At 39.1% G+C, this 25,588-nt stretch overlaps 1 protein-coding gene across 5 annotated transcripts in view; it reads left to right on the forward strand.

The window, feature by feature from the left end:
* Positions 1–25,588, forward strand: part of BNC2 (basonuclin 2) — a 296,688-nt gene that overhangs the window by 138,735 nt on the left and 132,365 nt on the right. For all 5 annotated transcript variants that reach the window (XM_005869592.2, XM_005869593.2, XM_005869594.2 and 2 more), the window contains one exon: positions 6,160–6,262. In XM_005869592.2, the coding sequence (XP_005869654.2) occupies positions 6,160–6,262 (103 nt within the window). The remainder of the gene's footprint in view (positions 1–6,159; positions 6,263–25,588) is intronic.

Consider the following 25,588-nt stretch of genomic DNA (forward strand, 5'->3'; position numbering starts at 1 on the left):
ATCAGCCCCTCACCCAGGCTGACCACGCCCCCCCAAGCAGGGACCCTCACCCCATGGGGGCGTGGCCGACCTGCAAATCACCACAGGCACCTCGCCCAGGCCACCCTGCCCCCCAAGGGAACATCCACCCTGATTCGGAACACCCTTCAGGGCAAACCAGCCAGCTCCCACCTGTGCACCTCTATACTAATAAAAGAGTAATATGCTAATTAGACTGGGAGTCCAGGAGACCTTCTGGACATTCTTCTGGACAAAGCCATGGTGGCGGGGCTGAGGTACAGGCGGTTAGAGGCCAAGAGGGGAGGGCAGTTGTGGGTGATCAGGCTGGTTGGGGGGAGCTGGTGGGGGTGATCAGGACTGTGAGGGGGGCAGTTTGGAGTGAGCAGGCTAGCAGGGGTGCAGTTGGGGGTGAGCAGGCTGGAAGGGGGGGCAGTTGGGGGTGATCAGGCTGGTGGGAGGGGCAGTTGGGGGCGAGCAGGCCGGCAGGCAGAGTGGTTAAGGGCAATCAGGCAGACAGGCAGGTGAGCGGTTAGGAGCCAGCAGTCCTGGATTGCGAGAGGTGTACCAGATTGGAGAGGGTGCAGGCTGGGCTGAGGCACCCCCCCCCACCCATGCACGAATTTTGTGCACTGGGTCACTAGTGTGTGTGTGTGTGTGTGTGTGTGTGTGTGTGTATAGATATAGATATAGATATAGATATAGATATAGATATAGATATAGATATAGATATAGATATAGATATAGATATAGATATAGATATATTTATTTTTTGTTTTTTTGTGGGTTTTTTGTAGATTTTTTGGGGGGTGGCAGAGGAGGGTTTGGTTTTATTTCTGTGATTGTTCCTTCAGAGTAATGTTTTCTGTTTTATGTTTCTATTTGCCCCATGGCCTTATTTTTGCATTTTGTTATTTTGTATCAAGTAAATTATACAAATGTTCCCAAACAAGGAATAGCTAATAGGAGATTTATTAATTAGCCTTGTGTATAGTTTTTTTGTGAGGTACACTACATATTAGCTGAAGCATCAATCTGTGTTTTCCTGAGAGATGTCATTTGGTGAGAAGATTGATGTTCAGGTCACATATACTTGCAGAGTTCAAGCCAGCTATGAGCATAATAAAGTGAGAGACTTCAGTTGTAGTGATAACAGACTCTATTATTTGAGTAGGGCTTTGGAACTCACCCAAAATACTTTCAAATGCACTCTTATTTAATATTCAAATACAAAAGTGTTACTGACCAAAGCAGAAATAAATATTTTTCTGTTAAATTGCCCTATTTTATGTATTTGAGATATACTTTGAATGTATTTATAATATACTGGTTTTAATTGTATGTTTTTTTTTCCTTTTTCTATGAGTAATAGAAATAAACTGATTAATATTTGGGAAATCCACCCTATCATTTAAGAGGCATATAAACATTTCTGAACCCAGGTATTAAAACTAATAATCCCTGTCATACCCATTGTAGATGATTATAGCATGAATAATATGGCCTCATGTATGTCAAAGTGTTCATTTATTAATTACGACTAAATATGTGTTAAGCATTTTATAAGGTGTAGGAAAAACTTAATACATTGGGAATAATCATAAGGAAAAATTAATTCAAATATTATATGTGGAAAGTTTCTTGAGGTCATAAATGGTTTTCAGTTATTGAGCTTTTACTATTGCTAGGCATAGTGCCACATGCCTTATATTCATTATTTCATTTAAGTCTTTTGACACTCTTGGGATGTTATTGTTACTGTCATTTGACAGATGAGGAGGGGGACTCAGAGAATTTTGTTTTCCTTGAAGTGCCCTTGAGCACCTATTATTTGGCCAATGGGCGTTTTGCCCTGCCCTAATGGAATTTATATATTTAGAAGGGAAGACAGACCTTAATCAAATAATCAGACAGATGTATAAATATAACATAACTAGAGGCCCGGTGCACAAAATTTGTGCACTTGGCTGGCGGGAGAGGGGGGTCCTTCAGCCCAGCCTGTGCCCTCTTGCAGTCTGGGACCCGTTGGGGGATGTCCGCCTGCTGACTTAGGACCTGCCCTGGGGAATGGAAGTACTATTTGAGTTGAAATCTGAGAGATGAGCAGGAGTTAACAATACACAGTGGGGGTTTGATGGTGGGCATGTACAGGTCCATGACTGCCTAACTGGGAATCAGATAGTAACTCAAGGTTTCCAATCAGGGATGGAGAGCTCACACACACCCGTGTCTAATTCCTGTGACTTTACTACTGAGCAATGTTAGACAAGGTACTTAAGGGTCTCTCTCCCCCTCTCCCCCGCCCCCCCGTTTCCTTGTTTGTAAAATAAAGGGGATAATAGTACCAACCTAGTGGTATTTTCTGAGGATTAAGTAAGTTAATGTTTGTAAATTTTTTAGCACAGGATCTAGAAAATGCCAATTATCCAGTAAATCTAACTGTTATTAATAATACCAATCGTTCACTGTTAAAAATAAGTTTAAAAAGTCCGGCCTTTGATTTGATTTAATAAAAGACAGGAATAAACAGGGAGAGACAGTGCTTCTCAGACCTGTTTAAGGGCTTCCTCCTGTTCTTAGGTCTCTCCTCTAAACCCACCACCCACAAACTCTGACCATGAAGTCCTTGAGCACAAGGACTCTGCCATCTATTTCCTGCCACTTGACATAGTACTTGGCTTTAACGGGATGATTTTTGCATAGTGATGATATTTGAAGCCGTAGGAGGGGATGGAATTGCCAAATTAAAAAGCGAAGAGCCTGGTCATGGGAAACACCTGTATTTATTTACAGTGGAGAGAGACTGGGAAGTGGCTGCCAGAAAAACTAGGATAGTTGGTCTCTATGGAGGAAAGTTAGTGCTGCAAGCTGCTCTGAGGTCTGGGAGGACAAGGAGCCCAGAAAAGGGACCAGAGGTGAGGAGAACATTCCTCTTGGAGGCAGCGTTTTCAGTTGCAGAATTCCAGTTGCAAAATTAGCATGTAGGTGGCGGTGAGGAAGTGGAAGCAGTTGGGTGCTGGGTGCATGGATTTCCCTTTCAAGAACTCCATGGTAAAGGTAAGCAGTAGGAAATATTACTTTTAATACGTTGCAGGCTTAAGAAAGTTTATTATTGTTGTTATTGTTCACGGGGAGTTGGGAATGCTGGTCATGTGAGAATGGAGGAAAGAATTACAGGGCACTCTGATGAATCAGGGTCCTGGAGGCATGGGAACAGTCTGACTAAACTGTCTGTACTTTCTTTGGTGTCCCGTTTCTGACACTTTGTCAGCCTCTCTGAATTTTCTATAGTTCATAGTGCCCAGCAGTGAATGGGCTGCACTCACAGGTTAGCTGAAGGAAGAAAGAAATGAATGTGCTCATAGAAAGCAAAGCTCACTTATTTCTGCTCTTCCCAACTGTCTCCTTCGAAAGCATGTACATTTTTTTGAGGCTTAACTGCCTTTGATAGTTTTATGATAATTTATTTTTTTTAAAGTGTGGGCGAGTTGGTGAGTGATCACATTGGTTCTATTTTATTGTGAGTAAATAGTATGTCAAAGTTTTATGTCGTTTCAAAAATGTTATTTAGAATAAAACTTCCTTTGAAGCCACAATATTCTCTTACTCAAAATATTTATTTAGACCATATTGTTTAAATATATATAATTCCCTTAAGGAACAATTGTAGTGTATATAAATCTGGACTTAAAACAAATAGACCTTCTGGAATTCATAGAAATACAAAAAGGATATTCCAGTACTTAAATGTTTATATACAAGAGGAGTTGAGGTGTTCCAATGTTTGTATGCTTAGGTACAAAAAAAAGTAGAATTTATAAAGAAATGATGATCTGAGAAGTTTAATTCCCAAATGTGCCAGACATATAAAGTTATTTAGGAAGAGAAAATATTTGAATCATACGTGAGTTTAGAGTAAGTGAATCAATGATTCAACTAGTGAAAAAATAAGTATACATAAAAATAAAACAATTCCACAATCTCTTGATTTATTCAGGTCCTAAATATTGTTATAATTAAAAAGTGTACTTTTAAACCCCAGGAAAAATTAGGCTATTTTAATAAAATAATTAAATGTTATCAAATTAATTATTTAAAATATGTATGTCTTTTGTGCATGAGTTAGTTAACATATAGTCCTTGAGAGATCATCTCTTTCTGTTGGTCATCCTTTAATTTTGGTAACACAGGGTTTTGGGGGGTTTTCAGAATTTATGGAAGCTTTTATTATCACACTTCAGATTATGTAAATATTTTAATGCTAAATTCTTGCCATATCTGAATTTATAATTGGATAGTTTGTACAGTGCCTTGTTTTTAGTAGAAACACTGCTCTCTAAACTGTTTTGTTTTGACCGTAGTTCAGTCAAGTTGTGAGTTTGTTAACTAATGATCATGTTATTTAAAGAAGCTATTTCTAACCTGAGATGGTCTAATATATCATTCAGTCGGTAACTATTGAAGTTGAGATAAGAAATTTTGGGAGAAACATTTCCCCTTATAACCTACACATACATATAGTATTCTTGCCTAGTTGGCATTTCCTTTGGTGTCCTTATTTCTTAATACTAGTTCCTTTAATTACGAATGCATACAGCCAAGTCTGACAACCTAGCTCATATGTAATTGGACTGTTGACAGTGGAAGAGAGACCCTGAAATATCATGTAGATTATACAGTTCAGTATTTCCCTAGTGGTAATAGAGGAGCAAATTAGGGATGGAATTGAAGTAGGAAAGCAGTCTTCAGTGAGGTCTTTAACATCAGAAACTGAATAGGGGCCTATAGATTTAATTGTCATTAGTGAAAGGAAACTCTTTTAAACTTGCCCGATCCAAAGCATAGGGAGCAGTAAAAGCCTGTTCAGTCTTAGTCTCTGTAAATGGAATTTGGTCCAATCATATTAATGAAATCTCAAATCCTGTCTGTTACAAATGAGGCAGTTTATGTAGAACTCCAAATGATTCCAGGAAGATGAGCACCTGGGGGTGCAAGTGAGCATAGCTTGGAGGCACAGAATTGCAGTTGCAGATAGCACCTCTGCCCCCTCCCCCGATTTCCCCCAAATCAGCAATCATTGATTACATTTGAAGCTGCAGAGAGATCTTTTCCTGGCAGTTCAGGTAGTTACAGTAGATTGTTAATCTGTGAATGATCAGACTAAATCCCTTCTGTCTTCAGAATTTCCATGCAAATTAGAAGGAAATGTATGAGGTAAATTTATTAACTGTAGTCTAGGAGCTTAGGTCAGCTTTAGCATACTTCTTAAGTATACGTTTTTATCCATAAAAAAAGTTACACTTCATTTATGCTAATTTTCTATGGATTCACTTGATAATATAAATTGGTGAGATGATTTTGTAAAAGTACTTGTAAAGAAATGAAAGATTTTTTAGTGTGTTTTTAAGTTTTCTAAGATACAGTTGGGTTGTTCCAGATATAAAATGTTCCCATAAATGGCTTTTCCTATTCTACATCTGTTCTTAAAATAAATTTAGACTTATTTTCTTGCATCACTGTTAAAATATAGGGAGGGTTGTTTTGTATTTGTCAAAATAGGAATGAAAGTGGAATAAATATATCAAGTGGGGGAAAACAAGGAATTGGGAAGTGATAAATAATACTGGAAGTATACGGTATACTGGGTCTTATTGGGCCAATGGGAGTGTCTTTCAACATGTCTCTGAAAGATTAACGAAGTATTTAAGTGGAACTCAGCAGAAGAATGATATTCTAATAACATTTGTATGTTTTGTTTTACTTTCATCAACATTTCACTTGAACATTATCTTGTTTGAATGTATAATTTTTGCATTACTGCCAAATGGATGAACTTACATGGGAATAGCAGCAATATTTTTTTTTCCTCTTTTGGATCCTGGTGTTAGAAATCCAGCATCTTGTAGGATAAGTCATCCTTTATTCTTACTCTACTCTATGCTTTTCATTTAAAGGTTACACATGAGTGGCATGAAATACTCTCTTAGTGAATGAACCTTGTTTTTCTTACATTTTTATGAGATTTTGATGGTATCAAAAACCTCTCCAGGCCCCTCCCAACATGAAGACTTTAAACCTAGAAGTGGTTGCTCCTTAGTAAAATGTGGAACAAATGTACCTTCGAACAGATGCTGACGCTCCTTTCCCTCCTTTACTTTCCAGGCCATCCGTTGCACACTGGTAAACTGCACGTGCGAATGTTTTCAGCCGGGGAAGATTAACCTGCGGACTTGCGACCAGTGCAAACATGGCTGGGTGGCACATGGTGAGGAAAAGCTGGGCCTTTCTTTCTGTTCTTGTTATGTTCATGTGAATGTACATGCTTTTTTAGAGCAATCACTGGTCTGGAGATGAGAGGGGTCAGCTGTGCTCCAAGTGTCAGCAAACATTCATCCTGCGGTTCTCAAATAGCATATTTTCAGCTCCAAGATGTAAGGCTTAGGTGAGCAGCTCCCAACAGAAGGCTGAGATGTTTATAAGACAGCGGGGCCCTGGGATTCTGACCAAACCTCACAGCAGCCAGCAAGCACCAGGCCTGATGGAAACTCAAACGTGCCACAGTTGGTCTTTCAGGGCCCAGACCTCAGAGGGAAGCTGGCAAATCCTTTCTGCTTGTGGAGAACATCTTGATGACTGCTCACCCTTGGTATATGCCTTAGGGGCTGAGTGTATCCTCCCAGGTGTTAAATGTTGTATAATCTAAGGTGGTTGACAAAGTGAACAGGAACATTGTTTGGCTGGTATCTGAGAAAGTAATCCGTAAATAACCCCTTTCAGTGTGTGCTGGGATTGGAGGTGGCCAGGATTGGTGGTGTGTGAGCTCTGTGTAGGTGTGTGTTGGGGTGGCCAGCATTATAGGTATGTGAGCTCTGTGTGGGTGTGTGTTGGGGTGGCCAGGATTGGTGGTGTGTGAGCTCTGTGTAGGTGTGTGTTGGGGTGGCCAGCATTGGTGGTGTGTGAGCTCTGTGTGGGTGTGTGTTGGGGTGGCCAGCATGGGTGGTGTGTGAGCTCTGTGTAGGTGTGTGTTGGGGACAAAGGTGATCCAGGCCAAGGCTGGCAGTGTGGAAGCTTTAGCCAGATGCACAGAGCTGTTCCATCAATGTGCCTGCCCTCAGCATTTCACTTGTTCTTATACATGGCTTATGTTTTTTTATGTTTAGGCAAAGGGAGACTGATAAATAAGTAGAGATATTTTCTTTACTGCCTAGACCAGGGGTCCTCAAACTACGGCCCGTGGGCCACATGCAAATACAAATATTGTATTTGTTCCCGTTTTGTTTTTTTACTTCAAAATAAGATATGTGCAGTGTGCATAGGAATTTGTTCATAGTTTTTTTTTAAACTATAGTCCGGCCCTCCAAGGGTTTGAGGGACAGTGAACTGGCCCCCTGTTTAAAAAGTTTGAGGACCCCTGGCTACGACTATAGAATTTTTAAAGATAGGTAATGTTTAGACAAGAAATTCTGGCTTGAGATTTCTTTGACAGCCTTTCTAGGTTCTTAAGTGGGCACATACTTCATTCCCAAGCAGTGCCAAATATCGAGTGGGTTGTGTTTTTATAAATGTCATGTTATTCTAGCAAGATCTGAGGTAACAACACCAGGCTCTGCTTTGAAATGCTTTTCATTTATCATGTCCCTTGCTCATTAGAGTGTGTATGTTGGCCTTGTGGGGACATTTCAGCCATGTTTCTATGAGGGGGAGTGAGAAGAGGTGGACATAGTAGTATGGGGAATATACTGGAAGGAGTGTCCCTGGCAGGTATAGCCACCACCTGTCAGTGCCCCCAGGGATGGAACTCATTCCTGCTTCAAGTAAAGGCCAACATCTGGAACAACCCTCAGGCCAGTTTTGAACAACAGATGAGCTGCTGTTACTTACGCAGTCTATGTTTGATACTACATTTGATGACCTCTTCTCTGTCCCTATCTTAGCACATTGCGTACCGCATAGAAATCTCTAAGACATACGCCAGGGACCGCACGTTTTTGGGCAAACTGCACGTTATTTAAATCATCATAATGCACTTTAGGTGTTGTTTTTCAACCATTATAACATTTTTATTTACAAAAAAAATTAAACAATTAAAGTTCCTAGTACTTTTTTAACGTATGGTACTGCGTAAAACATTTTCCTCTATGAAGAGGGACCAAACAAAATTTACATAAGTAGCTAGATTTGCTCCTTTTTCCATGGGCGTGAAAAACGAGAACACTCGTGAGCGGTCCTTAACAGATGGCGTGCGAAACACGAGAAAACTCCTGAGCGGTACGAAATGCGTTAGTTTGTTAGGGCTGTCACAACAAAATACCACAGACTGGGTAGCTTTAACATCAGAAATTTCTGGAGACTAGAAGTCCAAAATCAGGGTGTTGTCAAGGTTGGTTTCAGTCTAAGAACTCTCTTATTGGCTTGCAGGTGGCTGCCCTCTCGCTGTGTCCTCAAATGGTCTTTTCTCTGTGATGAGTCTCATTTACACTTCCTCTTCTTATTAGGACACCAGTCAGATTGGATTGGGGACTACACTCTCCACTGGCCTCATTTTAACTTAATCCCCTCTTTAAAAGCCCAATTTCCAAATTCTGAAATACTGGAGGTTAAGGCTTCAATCTCTGAATTTTGGGGGAGCACAATTCTAAATAGCACTTTCTAAATATCCTTCTTAACCTGAAGAAGTACTGCTTATGTCCCAAGTCCATCAAGAATCAGGGGACGGTATCGGGTTAAAACAGCTCTGCAGCTTCAGTGGCATGTAGATCAACATCTCTACATCTTGGGGTATTTTTTATGTATAGTATAAGATTAATAATACTTTGTAGGATTATTATGAGGATTAAGATAAAATATAGGAAGCCTTTAAAATAAATAATATATGTTTAAAGTAACTAACTGGACAATGGATGAGCAATAAAGGGGGGGTCAGTTATTAAACAAGGGGCTTTTCATTTATTCACTCTGATTTTTTCTAAAGCCATCTTGTGTTACCATCATCTGTCTACTGTGGTCGCCTTGTGAGTATAAACGTTTACTGTGTCACCAGTTTGTTCCATCTCTCCAACTTCCACGTGCATATTACATTAGTAGTAATAGGGGGAAGCAATATTTCTTCCTTCTCGAACAACATAAATTATTCCTGGCCAATGGTTATTTCTAAGGCTTTCTGAAGGATGTAATTTTTCACCAAACTTGAATAAGGGTATTTCTGTTGTATCTGCCTCTGCTTTTCCTACTGTGTCATTAGTAATCCTCTGATTCTGGGATACTACTTTGAGAGTTTCTCAGATTTTACTATCCTTCACCACTATTACCACCTTGACCTCTCTTTTCCCCCATAACACAGACATGTCTGTATACTAGTACAATTCAGAATACATGCACACACATTTACAAATCCTAGTCTTCCCCCATTCATGGGCAAATACAACAGTGAGGGGTTAGCTTCTAGCTTCCGAGTTGGCAGTGGGCTGAGAGCACCTACTCTTTTTGCCCTTAGCATTTAAACTAACCGCCGCATTCTCTCCCCACTGTGCAGAAACCCTGAAGTCATGTCTCCAGTTATTTTTGCTCAGAGGTGAAATGCAGTAGTCTTCCTAGCTGCCTCACACAGTGCAATGCCCTATGTGTAGGACAAGGAGAATGTGACTTGTTTTTTTCTAGTGAGTGATTTTAGTGGATGGAACAGCAAAAGACTACCGAGATATACCTCATAGAAGTATTTCATCGTAGCACTGAACACATTCCACCTTTGCTGTACTGTAAAAAATAATTTCCTATTTTTACTATTAAAAAATAACCAAATGCCAAAATCAGGTGTTCTCTACAGAAAGAATAATTTTTAGAAAAATTTCAGCCTCTTTTGAATAACTGTTTTCCTGTATCTCCACTGTTAGCAGCATCTTTGGTTTCTTTATTAGATGTTGGATTTCGTGGTCATTGTACATTATACACACACACACACACACACATGCGCACACACTCATTTACTTCATTACTTTATAAATTGCTTCTCAAACCTGCTTGAATTGTTGACATTAACAGTGTCACAAAAATCTTAAGAAAAATGTTTTAAAAATTACAGCGAGTGGGTGATTAATTTATCATATATAACACCCGGATTTTAAAATTACTCACTAGACCCTGATTCTATTCACAAATTACTTCCTTGAAATCCTGAGTACCATTGACTTAAGGGAGTGAGGGGGAACAAAAAAAAAAAGTTCCTTGAATATAAATAGGTATTTATTTCCTACTGAATTAATAAAGGATTTCCTGCCCTTTCCTCCCCATTAGTGAATTTCAACTCTTTTACTGTGATATTAGAAAGCAGGGCTTTATTGTATTTAACTTTATTTAAAACAAGCTTTTTTGTGGTATAGAACGTCCATGCCTGTACTGTATAATAACTTAGTTGGTATGGCAGAAGTAACCCGGAGTTTCTAAGTTTGTCATATTTCTATTCAGCATTCTTGAATAAAGGACTTGTGCATACTGCCACTTAATTCACTTAACAACTGTATTTTTTTTTTCTCCTCTGTTTTGCATTGTCTTTCCTATGCTTTCCTTCAGTTACCTAGAATGATCGAGTGAGTCTTGAAAAATTATTTAAAAAAAACAAACATATTTGCCTAGCTGGCATGGCTTAATGGTTGAGCATCTACCTATGAACCAGGAGGTCACGGTTCAATTCCTGGTCAGGGCACATGCCCAGGTTGTGGGCTCAATTCCCAGTGTGGGGCATGCTGATGAATGATTTTCTCTCAACATTGATATCTCTCTCTCTCTCTCTTCCTCCCTCCACACCTCCCTCCTCTCCCTCCCTCCCCCTTCATCTCTGAAATCAATAAAAATATATTTTTAAAAATACATATTTTACAAGTTCTTGGTTCAAAAGTGCCAAATAAGACATCAGGCTTCTTTTCTGGTGACATAAATGTTCATGTTGGTAGAAATTCAGTTTGTTGTGTTTTGACCCTTTCCCACCATACTAGAGTAGTTATTCTTCCATTCACCGAATTAAAGCTTCAGCCAAGGAGTTTACAAAGGTTCAGGAGTTAGTAAGTATCACCATAAACACCCAGTGATGTGTAAGGGTGGGGCAGGGAGAAGAGTGCTCCCACCTCAGCGTTTTCCCAGAAGGAATCTGCTTCAAGCAGGAAGTGTTACAATAGGACCTCCTTGCCTTTGTGACAAACTGGAGGTGTGGTGAAAGGTTAAGAACTGTTGTACTGAATCATTTTTGTTTATTATTTGAAAACTAGAGGCCCGGTGCACGAAATTTGTGCAGGGGGTGGGGGTCCCCTCAGCCCAGCCTGCACCCTCTCCAATCCAGGACTCTGTGGGGGATATCCCTCTCACAATCCTGGACCACTGGCTCCTAATCAGACACTCCCGCTTCTCCCGTTTGGGTCCGAGTCCCCAGCGATTCGCCCGTATCTGGAGCTCAGAGTCTGAGACTCCCCCCTGACCGAAAACGACAACCGCGCTCTCAGCCACCAGCCCGCTTTGCGCGCGCACCTCCGCACCTGAGTATTTTCCACACTGCGCCTCCTCTGAGCCTCGGTGTGCTGTTATTTTTCCTTCTAGTTGAAGAGTCTCTCCTCAGCCAGCCTTCCTGTGGTTCTGGGTGATGTCCGTTCTGTCTTTTAGTTGTATTTTTGAAGTGGTTGTTTGCGGCAGCAGTCTCCGGTGTTTACCTATGCCGCCATCTTGGTCTCTCTCCCTAAATATTTTATTTCTAAACCATTATCAATATAAATAAAGTAGTAACATTTTTTAAAAAGTAAGTTATCTTCTAAATGACTTTTAGGAGTATTTAATGATAATACAAACATCTAGAAACTTATTTTTTATTATGATGCGGTATATTTGATAAAAGAGGTGGGCAGATTTTAAAAATGTAATGTTTTTCCTTTCCTAGATTAGTAATTTTTACTTCTGAGGAAACCCATTTGTTACAATTACCTTAAAAAATTTTCCACTGTCTCTTGGTATGTCTAGTAAGCATTTGGCAAGGATATGAGGCTTGATGAATAAGAAATATATTACATAGTTTAGTGAACCCCACAGCAGCTTTCTCAGTGTAAAATACTTTCTTCATAGAACACTTTGACTGTAAACCAATAGGATGTGTCATTCCAACAAGCTGCGTGATGCTGGAATTTTCATTCACTTCTAAGCAATCTGAACTAACACTAGTTATTTACTTTGGCTGAGGTCTGCCTGCAAGAGTGCTTGTTGCACTGGAAATCTTGAGACCTTTTCTTTATGTTCCATAAATGTGATTTCTCTTTACTATTTGCAGTTCATTCAAGGAAAAGATAGTCCTACTTTATTACCTTAATTATTTGCTCATCAAGCCAGCTGCTTTTCTGCCAGTTTCCAAACTGTTCAGATTTTTTTAATGTCAAATGAGCAGGCTTGGCCATCAGTCAGTAGATATTTATTAAGCATACATCACATGTAAACTACTGTGCCAGGTATTCTTCAGTTCTGTGCCACAGGAAGTAGTGAGCAGTATAAAGTTAATTTAGTGTCATATAGCAACCAGCTTTATGGTTTAATGTACTGTAAGACTTAATATTCATATAATCCATTAATTCCAAACCTTTTTTTTATAATTCACTGGAACTAATTTTTTTTTTCAGCATCACTGAATTTGAGTTCTCAGCTCTGCACTTGATATATCTTATCAGAACAGGGGTATTTATCTATATAAATAACCCTCACACAAATTGAAAATATCAGATATGGTGTACCCCTAAAACTAACACAATGTTATATGTCATTTATATCTTAGACATAAAAGAAGAAAATATAGGATATCCCCATTAAATTTGAATTTCAGGCAAACAATATATATATATATATATTTTAGTATTAGCATGTACCATGCAAATTTAGCTGAGTGCCCTGTGATTTTACTAACTAGTCTGGCAAGCATACATGGAGAAGAAAATCATAGTTAGGCCTAATTTGCATAAGTCGGGGCCATTGGTTCTGAGCATTCTATAATAAATCTTTCGATTAGGTCAGTTCTGTGTTTAAAACCATGAGATCTCTGTTGTGTTTACAAATTCCTCTAATTTTTTTGGCAGCATGGTACTTTAATAAGGATTTCAGCAGGGCAAATCAAAACTAGTCATTTTTCATTTTAACCCGAGAAAGGTCACGTGTCTTTATTATTTGTCCCAGTCTGTGCTCTTCTTATGAATTGTCTAAACATCTGTGAGAGTAGTTTATCCTCAACTGGTAACACTGTAATATTCTCTCTGACTTGAGTCTAAAAGCCGGTATAACTGCCCTGTTTTCTTCCCTACTTTTCTCCTCTTCCCACCGCACATGGGTCCTCAACATAAGCAACAAAGTATGACGTGTCTGTGACATCATGCTTATTCTGAGTAACTCAGCAGCAGTTTCTATAAGAAAATTTGTAAATTTGTCAAGATCAAGAGAGGAGGGTGAGTAAAATTGAGTTTCCTCTAACAAAGGAAAGTAATATGCCCAGATAGGAATCTACAGGAAAGCGCTGGCCTTCCTCTTGCCTGCCCTGGAGGTTGTCCCAAGAAGAGGGAATTTTGCTTTGGGAGAAAAGTGTTGCAGGCTGCTACTTAGGATTTAGTGAAATATATAAGAAAGGTATTAACATGAGCCCTTAGCACAGGAAAGTACATGCAGGCTTCCCAGGGAATGCAGGCAAAGCGAGAACTTGATCCTTCGGGAAGGTAGGTAGGTGGCTTTGCTGAGAAACATGTGGATCGGAACTCCGCAGTCCTCTTCCCCTGGCACACTGGTGTGGAAAAGGTGGGGACTCCTGCTTTCTAGTGGTCTTAGCGCTTCCACATTGTGCTCTGAAACCTGGCGGTCCCTCGCTGCAAAATTCTCCTGTAATTAGGGAAACAGCTTTCAGCTGACTCCTAGCTCTGGCGAGGCAGCTGGGTCCTGGCCTTTCCATGGACAACGTCCCTGAACATTTGTTCATTTATTTTTATTTTAGAGAGCAAAAACAAGGCCATTTTCCTGCTTGGCACAGGGGCCTCCTTTGCTGACCCGAGGGCATGTCACCCTCTTCTGCTTCTCTCCTTTACTCCCTGATCACCACTGATTAGCTTTAAAGGGAGGACACCCCACAAAGGCGGAGGTTTGGCGCTTGATTAATGGCAGTCACTGTATTCTTATTGTGCCCCTGAGCTGCTTATTTTGATTTGTTTCTCTGCCTGCCCACCTTTCAGATGATGCTTTGAACTCCCTCAAAAAAATTTTTCTTTTTAAAAATCATAGCACAAGCAGTGCCTCCCCTTAAAATCCTGGACGCTCTGCCTTTTAGCTCTCCAGGTCTTTTTTTTTCTTTTTTTTCCTAGCTCCATTTTATTCAGCTGGAACAAGAGGTGTATCTAGTGAATTCTGGTCACTGAAGTGTAAGGTGCCAAAGCAGTTTCTAGGGAGGATCTTGAGATTGTCGTATGCAAAGTGGGAACCGCAGCCTAGAAAGAAGCTTCAGGTGCACAAATGGTAGGGAGGATAAAGACTGGGTACAAGTACAGCTCTGCATAGGTTCACAGCCTGGCTCACCACTTACTATCACAGTAGAATCGTGGCCAAGTTATATAATCTCTGTTTTCTCATCTGTGAAGTGTGGACAGTGATAACGCCTACGCTAGAGTTCTTCCTAGGATTAAATGAGATAATCCACTTCGCGTTAGTTGTTTTCATTATTGAACTCTTACAGAAGTGAAACTTCACCCTTGAGGATCTGACCTGCCTGCTTTGCTTAGTCTAGTGACTAAAAGGTGGGTGTGGCCAGACCAGTGGTCAAATCCCGTTGCAGTTCTTTTATCTGTAAATTCAAATAATAATAGGAAAAACCTAACTATCACAGTGAGGTTTTGAAAGGATTAAATGAAGGAGTGGACATAAGGTTAAGGAGACTATCTAGAGCAGTGGTTCTCAACCTTCCTAATGCCTCGACCCTTTAATACAGTTCCTCATGTTGTGGTGACCCCAATCTCATTGTTACAAATTGAACATAATTAAAGCATAGTGATTAATCACAAAAACAGTATGTAATTATATATGTGTTTTCCGATGGTCTTAGGCGCCCCCTGTGAAATTCAAAGCGTTAAGGAGACTATCTAGAGCAGTGGTTCTCAACCCTCCTAATGCCGTGACCCTTTAATACAGTTCCTCATGTTGTGGTGACCCCAATCTCATTGTTACAAATTGAACATAATTAAAGCATAGTGATTAATCACAAAAACAGTATGTAATTATATATGTGTTTTCCGATGGTCTTAGGCGCCCCCTGTGAAATTCAAAGGGGTCGCGACCCACAGGTTGAGAACCGCTGATCTAGAGCCTCACTTCAGGTCAGAGGTGGTGGTGTGAGATACTTCCCCTTCCATGGAGGTTTCTTCAGTGCTCAGTGGCAGAGTTTAGGTCACCAGTTCTTTTGGCTGAGGGTTCAAGTGTTCCCAGGAGAGTGTGTTTCCCCCAGGAAATTCAAGACAGTTCCATCCCTTCCATTTCCCTTAAAATTCCGTGTAAGCCATATTTGAAGGAAAGTAGGAAACACTTTATCCCAAAAGTCACATTATGAGAAAGAAAATCAGACCAGTTGAAATGAATTGTAGGAGTATTTATGTGTTGAAAGTTCAAAAAACCAGAAGTAGATGAATTTGAAACAGAGTTAAAGCTACTTTTGCCTATTTCCACACCTATATTCTTGCGTACAAAGTGCTTTGATGGGCTAACCACTTTATCATTTTATTGCCCTTTATTACATCATAAATTTTTATATCTTGCTAACGATCCTACAGGAAGCTTAATTGTTTATAGGAACATCTTAATTAACTGGGGTTCACCAGGTTAAGCAGAACGCAAATTGAAGGGGTTTATAAATGAAATACATGCAACTCCTCACATTTTACTCAGGATGCCTGTTCAGACAAACTAGGAGAGTCTGCTAGGTCATAATGACCCAATATGCCTCAGCAATATCATCTTGCTACTCTCACTTATTCTTCCTTCTCCTTTGTGTCACAGTGATGGCTTCTTCCAACTGGGAGATGTCCCTCTCCCTTTTTTGATTGAAGAGTGAAATCACTGACTGAGATAAAGATGGTATTTTAGATAAGTTCGAACTTGTTTACTGGGGAGGCATGAAATGTTGTTTATGTAACCCATTCCCCACCAGTCTTTGCCTTCTTGCATGGTAGATGTTTGTAGCACTTTAAAAGCTCCTTGAATTAATCTGTTACTGGTTAGTGAGCCTATAGCCAAAGCAACATATGGAAAGTATTTTAAGGAGTTACTGCCACAAATGAATAGATTCATAAGCAGTGTCTGTTAAGGGCCCTGTAGGAAGGTCCCTCTCTCCTTGAAGCTGCTCTTTGAGACCCAGGGAAATCTCTACCTTGGCCTCCTAGGCCTCCCAGCCTGCTTGACACAACAAAAGCAAGTCCTAACCCATCTGGTTGAAAGCATGGACTTGTTGGGCCTTAAATTCAAGTGGGACCAAGGAATGCAAAGGCAGCTTAGAACTGGCTGCTCACTAACTAAGCCACTCTTGTGGATTTGAGCACTTGAAGTGTGCCTAAGTCCTAACTGAGATACGTTGTAAGTATAAAGGATACACTGGGTTTTTAGTCTTTAATATATATATATATATACACACACACACATATATAATCTCATTAAGAATTATTCTTATGTTGTCTCTATATTGATAGTTTAATGTATATTAAATTTATTTTAAATAAAATATTAAAAAAATAGTTTCATTATTTTTCACTTTTTAAATGAGACTATAAAAATGAAAATTACACACGTGACTTGACTTATATTTCTGTTAGAATCACTCTGCTAGGCCCTAAAAGTTAGATAATATATTTGGAGAACCGAAGCTTGGGTTAAAGTGACTTGCTTGGTAGAATAGTTCAAATTGGTGTTGAGAATCCTAAAAGCCCAAATCCTAGATCTCATACTCCTTTCACTCATTGCTGTCAACTCTGCCCCAGCCCTTTGTGCTTTCACCCTTGCCTCATCACTGATCCTGCCCCCATCATCAGGAGCACATGCATCCCTCTGTGTGCCCTCAGTGTATTCTACCTGGACCGGAAGGGTGGTTTCTGTGGGATACTGACCCCTCCCCTGGGTTGGGAGCTCAGGAAGGGCACTTCCTCATCTCCATGTGCTGATACCTACCCCAGCATCTCCCCCGCGGGAGCACATGGAACAACAGTTCATGGCAAGTCTCACAAGTGTATCTAAAAGTCTCTGATTCCTAATTGCCAGTCTCTTTTCCAGCAGCCTGCAAACACCTTGCCTTTAGTCCCGTTTCTGCATTTCTCCTTTTCAGCCCTCACTCTGCTTTCACTTCTGTTTCCTTCTGTGTCTTCAGACAACAAAACAAGTGAAAGGTAGGTGAGAGTGTTTAGTAGTCTCACTAACAGGGAGTACATTTTAGAGAAGTTAAATTTATTTGATCATTAACAGATGTCGGCATTTTTGTTTTAGTCAGAAGATACGGTTTTGGAGTGAAATATCTTCCACTTCTATTTAGCAGTTCTTCAGTACTCCTTTGCCTGCAAAAGTCTGAGAGTAAGAAATTCTCCCTTCCCCACTTTTGGCTGTTCAGGTTTTCTACTATCAGTAATAATTAAAAAACAAATCAACCTCTAACATAAAAGAAAACACCTGTTTTGCTTGGAGAAATTGGCCAGGGAGGTCTTTTTCCTGACAGGCCAAAAGCGACCATCATAGGGCCCCTCATACAAAAAAAAAGTCATTTTTTTCTCTCTATTTCATGTGAGCATTGGCAGAAACTCTGACAAGCAGTTCTTCATATTTTATTATGTTCTTGTCTTCGGAATCTCTGTCAGGCAAAAACCTTGTCAGCAGAAAACCTGTCGTAGGATCAGAGGAGACAAAAACAGGTGTCACACAGGCAGTCAAAACTGAAGGAGAAAAAGATTAGGCTAAAGAGAGAGAGGCAGACAATTACATTAATGCCACTGCTTTTATCTTATAGATGTGTGTTATTATCTCGGGGTGCTGAGTGCGCAATTGCCTCAAAGAAAAGTAGACAGGAGACAAGGGAAACTTGATAGTTATTAACTGAAGAGGCAGTGTGTCAAAGCTGGATGGGGTTCAAAGTTTTGCAAAGGAGAAAAAAAAAACTGCAGGCAGCACGCAAAGGCTGTGTGGTTCTGCTCTCGGCTACATAAACCTAGTAGCAATCTAACATTTTCTACTTGGAAACAGATCATAGAGAGAAAAATTAATGAAAGATTTCATTTGGAGGTTTTGGGGGTAACATTTATCCTGTATACGTGCGACTGATTCATAATCTTTTCTCTCTTATAAAAATCTTGCCACAATGTGAGACATGGTGAGGCATGAAGACAGGCATTTGTCAGTTCAGCTGTGTTGTTTGGATATGTTTAAAACACCTATTATCAACACACTTTTAATTAAAAAAAGCTATTAAGAAGTCCTTTTACTAAGTGTGAACATCTGTACGTGCAAGCTGTAAATTAGGAAATCACATATGTGTGCCTCAGTCAGAGACTAAATGAACTTGGCAAGTGTTTTCTATTACTGGTTTTTAAATACAGTAAAATATCTAAAGGAAAAAATGGCTACATTTTAAAATCTGGATTTTTTTTTATTTTGTCTGTTGATACTGATTAATAGAACTTTAAATTAGAAATTAGTGTCATTATCATTATCAAATTGGTAGCCAGGATTCAAAGTGCTGACAAGCATGCTCCCTTGGTTTCTTTGTTCACATTATTTCAGGAGACTTCACTTCTTTCTAGAAAGTTTGAACTCCATTACATATCTGTGATGGTATAAAATAGTGTTATTTTGCCAGTGGCCTCAAAGATATTTATCCTGTGGGTAACTCATATGTGTCAAACAGCCAGCTAGTAGAATGGGATGGTAACTTCAAGGTTTCCTTGTCTGCTCAATCATACTTTGATCATATTAGCGGGAAAATCAGTAAGTATTGCTGTAGTCCTTAATATTTTTTTTTTTTGCTCTTGCATTTAAAACTTGATTAGTTTAGACTTTTCCGTTCCTAAGACTTGAGATTACCTTCTTAACTTTTTTTTTAAACGAGCAAATCGTTCTATATAGGGTCTTTTATTCCACCAGTCATGGATGCAGAGCAGTTTGATACTTGATATATGCATTAGGCAAATCCAGCAATCCAGAAGAAAACACACATCAGTGTCAGAAGTGTGTGTGATAGCCCACACTTGTAAGGGATTACAGTAGGGGGAAACAGAGAAAGATTGATTATAGATTTAGAATGAGATTTCAGGCTGACTTACTGAGAGGGGGAAGGCAAAATACTTGTGACACAAGGGGATGTTCGTTTTTAAAAAAAAGATGGAATATAGTAATTTCTTTCTTACAGGTATTTCTTACCAGATGCCGGCTTTATGTATCACTGCTCTCTTAGTTTTGAAATGTTTCTTCCCCACCTCTGATAGAGTTTAAAGCATATGTTCTATCAAAAATAAATATGCCTTTCAGTTACAATGTTACCTTAATGAAATTCTTAGATAGATATATGGGATTTCAAGAAAATGTAGTCTTTAAAGCTAATAAGTTGGGGTAGGGTGATTATTCTCTTACAGAAGAATTCATTTTTTATTTGTTTATTTAATAAAAGGACCTACATGTTTCATTTAAGTAGCACAGTGATCGGCAAACTGCGACCCCTTGAGTGTGGCTCTTCCACAAAATACCACGTGCGGGCGTGCACGTACAGTGCAATTAAAACTTCGTGGCCACACTCAAGGGGCCAAAGAGCTGCATGTGTCCCGCGAGCCGCAGTTTGCCGACCACTGAAGTTTCATATTCCTGTAGTTACTTTTAAAATGGGATGTTTTGTAGTCAGTGTGTGTTTAGTTCATTGATCTATAAATTACATAAAGCAAAGTTTGTGGAGTCAACTTGCAGCTAGCCTTGATGACTAAAGGTTGGCTAGAACAGCAGCACAAATAACCCCCAAACCTGATTTCACCAAGGACATTCAATTACCAAGTCTCTTCCCAGATTTACTGTCAAGTTTGCAGATTAAATTTTCTCTTTTCCCCTTACCACCTTCTGATGGAGTTGCTGCAAACGAGGAAAGACATGCCCCCAAAAGTGGACCATGTAAGGAAGAGGAAGGAGAAGTAAAACCAAGAGCCTGTTTAATCTGCTAGCCAAGAGAGTGAGCTTCTGAACAGCCAAGTGTTGACAGTCTACTTTTATGTGTGCCTCAGTCAGACTTTAATGATTTCCAAAGTCTGTTGTGAAGACTTTATTATGCACAAGGCCCCAGGGGGGAAATGCCAATCAGTTTGAAATATTACCTATATAGTCTCAAGTGGAGCTCAGATTCTACCCTGGACTAATTGTGGGTGTTTGTGTGTGCCTACCCACATACTCTCAAAGCTACACGTCAACTAGGGATGATTAAAATCCATAGGAAGTGGGGGGGGGGCTCATTGGAACTACTTTTGTCCCCCTTCCCTCCTTTACAGTCTAGAATGACATCCATAATGGACCATAAGATATTCATATATTTATCCCTCATGTATTAAGGGACAAGAAGAAAATGAAGGACCATTCACATAAGGTATATAAAGCATAGTAATGTGATCAAGGTTTATGGAGGTTCAGTGGAATTTTTTTTTTCTTAAAACACTAGCACACTATTTGTTCAAGAAAAAAAATAAACCCTTCACACATAAGGGCTGACAGTTTTTATCATCAGGCTTGAGGAACAACTCTTTCAGCTGCATGTCATTCTTTTTTTTCTTTCTTTCTTAAAAAAAATATAATAATTCTAGAAGCAAGCCTTTTTTCTCCTTGGTATTAAATATCCTAATTAATTCAACCTTGACAGTTACAGTTAGAAAGTTGTGACTTAAATGGAACATGAGTTATTCTGTACTTAATTTGCTCCCAATTACATAGTTCTTTTCCCCAAAAGTAGGGAATAAAATGTGTAGATCTTAAATATTACTTCAAGTCATAAGAATTTTTTCTCTTATGAACAATCATTGTCCACCTTTGTGATTGATCCCCTGATTCACTAAAAAGTTTTTACTATGTCATCATTGCCATTTACTAATGTTCTCCCCAAGTGCTACGGCTTTTATTGGGATCTGGCTTACAATCTACGGGTAAGTTAAGCCTTGCCTTGAGCCCTGAGGCCCTGCCTAGTAAGAGAGCTGAGTCTTATAATGGGAAAGGATTGATGTTATAATGATTCCAAAGGGCCCCTTTATGATGAAATTCTAAATACGTGAAATCCCATTAAACCTGTACAAGTTCATGGGCTAGCTACATTGAAATGACATATCATTATATTGGGTATAGTGTGCATATTATAAAGTGTGATATAATTGGAAATTATTGGTCACATTAGCAAGAATGAAGAGCCACCATCCTCATAAATTCAGAGGTTATGGCCTGGGCATTTGAAGTAGGAAAGAGAACAATAGTCTGTTTATAAGTAATCAAAATTTTAAAATCTGACCCCAGATATTCCTCTAATAAAATCTTGTCACTCACAACTTCATTTTTGAATTCCTAACGTAATCGTGGAAAGAATTCCTAAAACAATCCCTTAAAAACACGAGTTAAATATTAATCAATTGGAAATTAATAGTATTCTAGGTCCCAGAGCTCCTAAAAGCTGACCACTTGATGCTGTTATAATTTGGAATCCTAAGGGGAGTTGAGGCAATAGATGGGGAGTTCTCCAAACAATTAGCCGGGCAATTTAAGGCTCACTAGGCTTTCTCCCAAAATTAAAGAATAAGGCTGCTTTAATTTTTGGAACTTGTAAAATTGCTTCAAATTAGCATTTAAAAATTTAAAAATATCCAGGGCAGGATTGGAAATTAGTGAAATAAAAGGTTTCCTTTTAGGCCATTTCATACAAATTTTTAATTGTTTTACTCAGTAAAGTAGGTGGCTTTGAAAAATCACTCCACTTTGCTGACTTCTTTTTTATTGAATGGCTGTAAGCTCCATATTGCCATGCCTGAACAGCTATTAGGTGGAGCCCACGGACGTAGGGCCTGAAATGTTCAAGTATGTTCCTGTGGAAACCACCTAAGTCACTTGAATTTGGCTTTTAAAGAAAGTTATGTTTTTTTTTTAAAAAAAAAAAGTTGTGGAAAACTAAGAACTATAAACTGTCACTGAGAGCCAATTTTCTAGGATCAGTGAAAAGCACTTTTATACTCCTACATTAAGAAAAAAAAGTATCTGAATATGTTCTTATTTCTGTGACCTTCACAGAAAATATTGGAAGTGAAGTCTGTAGAATTACAGGTTTACATTTATTTTAATTTATTTGAAGGCTTGGGGAGTAATTCCTGTTATTAAAAATTGAAATAAAAAATTGTTATTCACATTTCAGTTGACAGATCCAAGTTCCTTTCTGACTACCCCTCCCCCCACCACCACCCACAGCATGATTTTATATACTCGAACACTGAATTTTATCAAGGACATTACTTTGTTCTCTAAGTTAGCAATACAGTTAAAAGTGTGTATTACTTTACATTTGCTATATATTTTGCATTACACTTTATGCTTATTTTAGATTTACCTTACACTCATTAATGAACCACAAAAATTCCAGCTGTTGTTCTTATAGTGATTCTATTCTTGACAAAAATGAGTTTTCTTCATCCAGACTTATGTGTCATTTTTGAGTCTTGTGGCTTAGCCACCATTCTCCTTTGAAAAACTATAGATCCTATCAAAGTGTTTATTGAAATTATATCCAGGCTTCAATTTCTCCTTTGTTTTATAGCCAGAAAATTATCAGTTTAAGCTTCTGTTTCTGGCATTTTAAATAAATCCAGGTAAATTATGTTCCCTCAGTAACTTAATTCACAGTGTAAGAAGCTCTTATTGTACGATTTTTTTTTTTCTAACTAGTACCCATATTGTGCAGTTAAACCTCCCTTTTTTTCCAGAGAAAGTTCTGCATACTAAAGAGAGTTTGCTTTTTATTTCTCCAGGCATTTTACAAAAGAAAAAACAATCTTTTCTTTATAGATGCTATTCTTAAAGTCTTATTGTGTCACTGTTCTCTGACCACTTTCCAAAGTCTATACTGTACTTTTTTCTCTAGCTATGAGACCATAAATCTAGCACATTCATCATACATCTAGTGATCCTGTGCTATAATTTTTATACTATCTATACATTATGGTCTACTTATGCACTGTTATATTATTTTCTTTAACAATACTAGCGTTCATACTGTTTTTGCCTAGAATTCCATTGGATACCTCCAAATAATGCTTGAAGTGGTAGGACAGGGAATAAATTATGCAAAGCTGGTCAGAATTACTGCTGGGCTAGCAGCCCCAACTCATTCTCTAAACTGTCCTAATTACCTACCCCCACCTTTCTCTAGAGGAATACAAAAACGAAAAGGGGAGGGTTGAGAAAGGGGCATGGGTGAAAATAAGAATTTGGTGGTACAGTGGAATCATACATTTAACTCTTCAGTGCAAATACATACTGGCCTTTTCCTATTCTCTGTACATTTCACTGTATTCATTCATTCAACAATATGAGGGCTAAACATCTTGAGGGATTGCGTTTCAGGTAGGGTTGCTGTTTAACATCAAGCTCTTGTTCATAAATAGGCACATAAGCGACCCAGTAAATGGGCAACATATGGTTGGGACGTACATGATTGGCACATGTAAGTGCCATGATTGTTGAGACAGATTTCTCTTATATGAGGGGACCTGTCCAGCCCTCATGGAAAAACAATGTAGAATTTGAGTTGAAGCTAAAAGGCTAGTCAAAAGGGTAAATAAGAGGAAAGACTCTTAAGTAACAGCATTGAAAATAAATCTAAGAAATGTAGCTCAGCAGGTGGAATCCTGCCTGTCTCTCTAGCTTTATCCTGTGCCTCTCTCCCTGTTCATGTCCCAGCAGAATTGGCCTTGCCTGGGACACCCCACCCCACCCCCATTTAATTCTGTTCTCATCTCACATACCCAGTTTGTAATTCTGCATGTTAATGTGTATTTTAAAAGGCCTGATTTCCTCATTGGTCTATTCACTTCCAGAGGGCCTGAATCAAATCTGTTTTTTCTTCACTAAATCTGTATTATTCCTTTAGTGACCAAATACTAAATGCTAGGAATGTTTGAAAGGCAGTGAATACCTCTCTGTGGTTGGAACAGAAGGCTTATGTCAGAGTTTTTAGGATGGGAAGTCAGTCTGTCTGTCCAAGGTCTCCTGACCCAGGTTATGGATTTTGTGTATGGTTGTTGGGAGAAGGGAGGCAGCAGCATTGGAAACCCTGGAGCAGAGACAAGACTTTCTAAGCAATATTTTGAGAAGACTGACTTGAGGGTTGTACTAGGCCAGCAAGAGTCACTTACAGTAACGGAGTTAGGAGAGCCTAAAAACTTGTACTAAAGCGAGGGAAGGTAGGCCAGAAAGGGGGGATCGATCCAGAGGAAACATCAATGTAAAAACTTATGGGTTCTAAGTAGTCGGAGATCATTTTGAATGTTCTTAATGTATTACGTTCAGTGAGAAAAACAGCACCAAGAAGATAGAAATTTGCATCCATAGTGTGACCTCAATGATATAAAATTATGGATTAAAAAAGGTAGATGCATGTGCACAATAGTTGCCTTTGGATAATGGGATTATGGATGGTTATCTTTCTGTTTTCTCTTTCTCAAATTTATAACTTTTTTTTCAGTGAGCACCTATGACATATCCAATCAGAAAACACTATCCCCAACCCTGCAAAGGGTATTATTTCAAGCATTTTTGGCCTAGTTTCCTAGTCCTACCTTTTACAGCAATAGGGGGCAAGAACATGTTTGGAGTTGAGGGCAAGGAGCTTGGGTAGAGCTCACTGTACAGGTTAGGGACCACCTGCAGAGAGGAGGATTCCTAGAGGCAGGGTATTCAGCCAGGCAGCTAGAGAGGCCGCTCCTCTGGAATCCTGACATTTCCCCTGCATTGTAGTTGAGTTCCCCGTCAGTCCCCCAAATTTATCCTATAACCCTGCCTCACCTTCACTCCAAGCATCTGTTTTTCTCCTGTACTCCTTTGCTTGGTCTTGATTCTATATTCTCCTTGAAATTAAGGCAGAGGGTCTGTCTTCAAGCTTAGGCTTGCCTGTCTCCAAACGAATTTTGAAAATGAGCCACCCTAACATTTCATGTGCTGAGTAAACTCACCACGACGGTCATACAGGAAATAGGTGGCAGAGCTGGGATCTAAACAACCCTTGGAGTCTGTCATAGAAACTGTCCTTAATCTGCGGGACAACAAACACCACTGGGAACTTTACATTGTTGCTGTAAGTCATTGTTTAAATTATCACTGAAGACTTAACTATCTTAATTGATGAAAATTTCCACCAGTGCTTAGGGTCAGATGAAATTGCCAAATCTGACTTAATTTTAACTGAGAAAAATTAAACCCACATTTCAATTCAAATAGATGTATTAACATATATTTTGAGAAACATAATAAAAACATGAATAAATTGTGGGCTGTGTTTCATAAATTACTAAAACAGTCCAGA

Source organism: Myotis brandtii, unplaced genomic scaffold, assembly GCF_000412655.1.
Source record: "Myotis brandtii unplaced genomic scaffold, ASM41265v1 scaffold30, whole genome shotgun sequence".
Classification (NCBI taxonomy): Eukaryota; Metazoa; Chordata; class Mammalia; order Chiroptera; family Vespertilionidae; genus Myotis; species Myotis brandtii.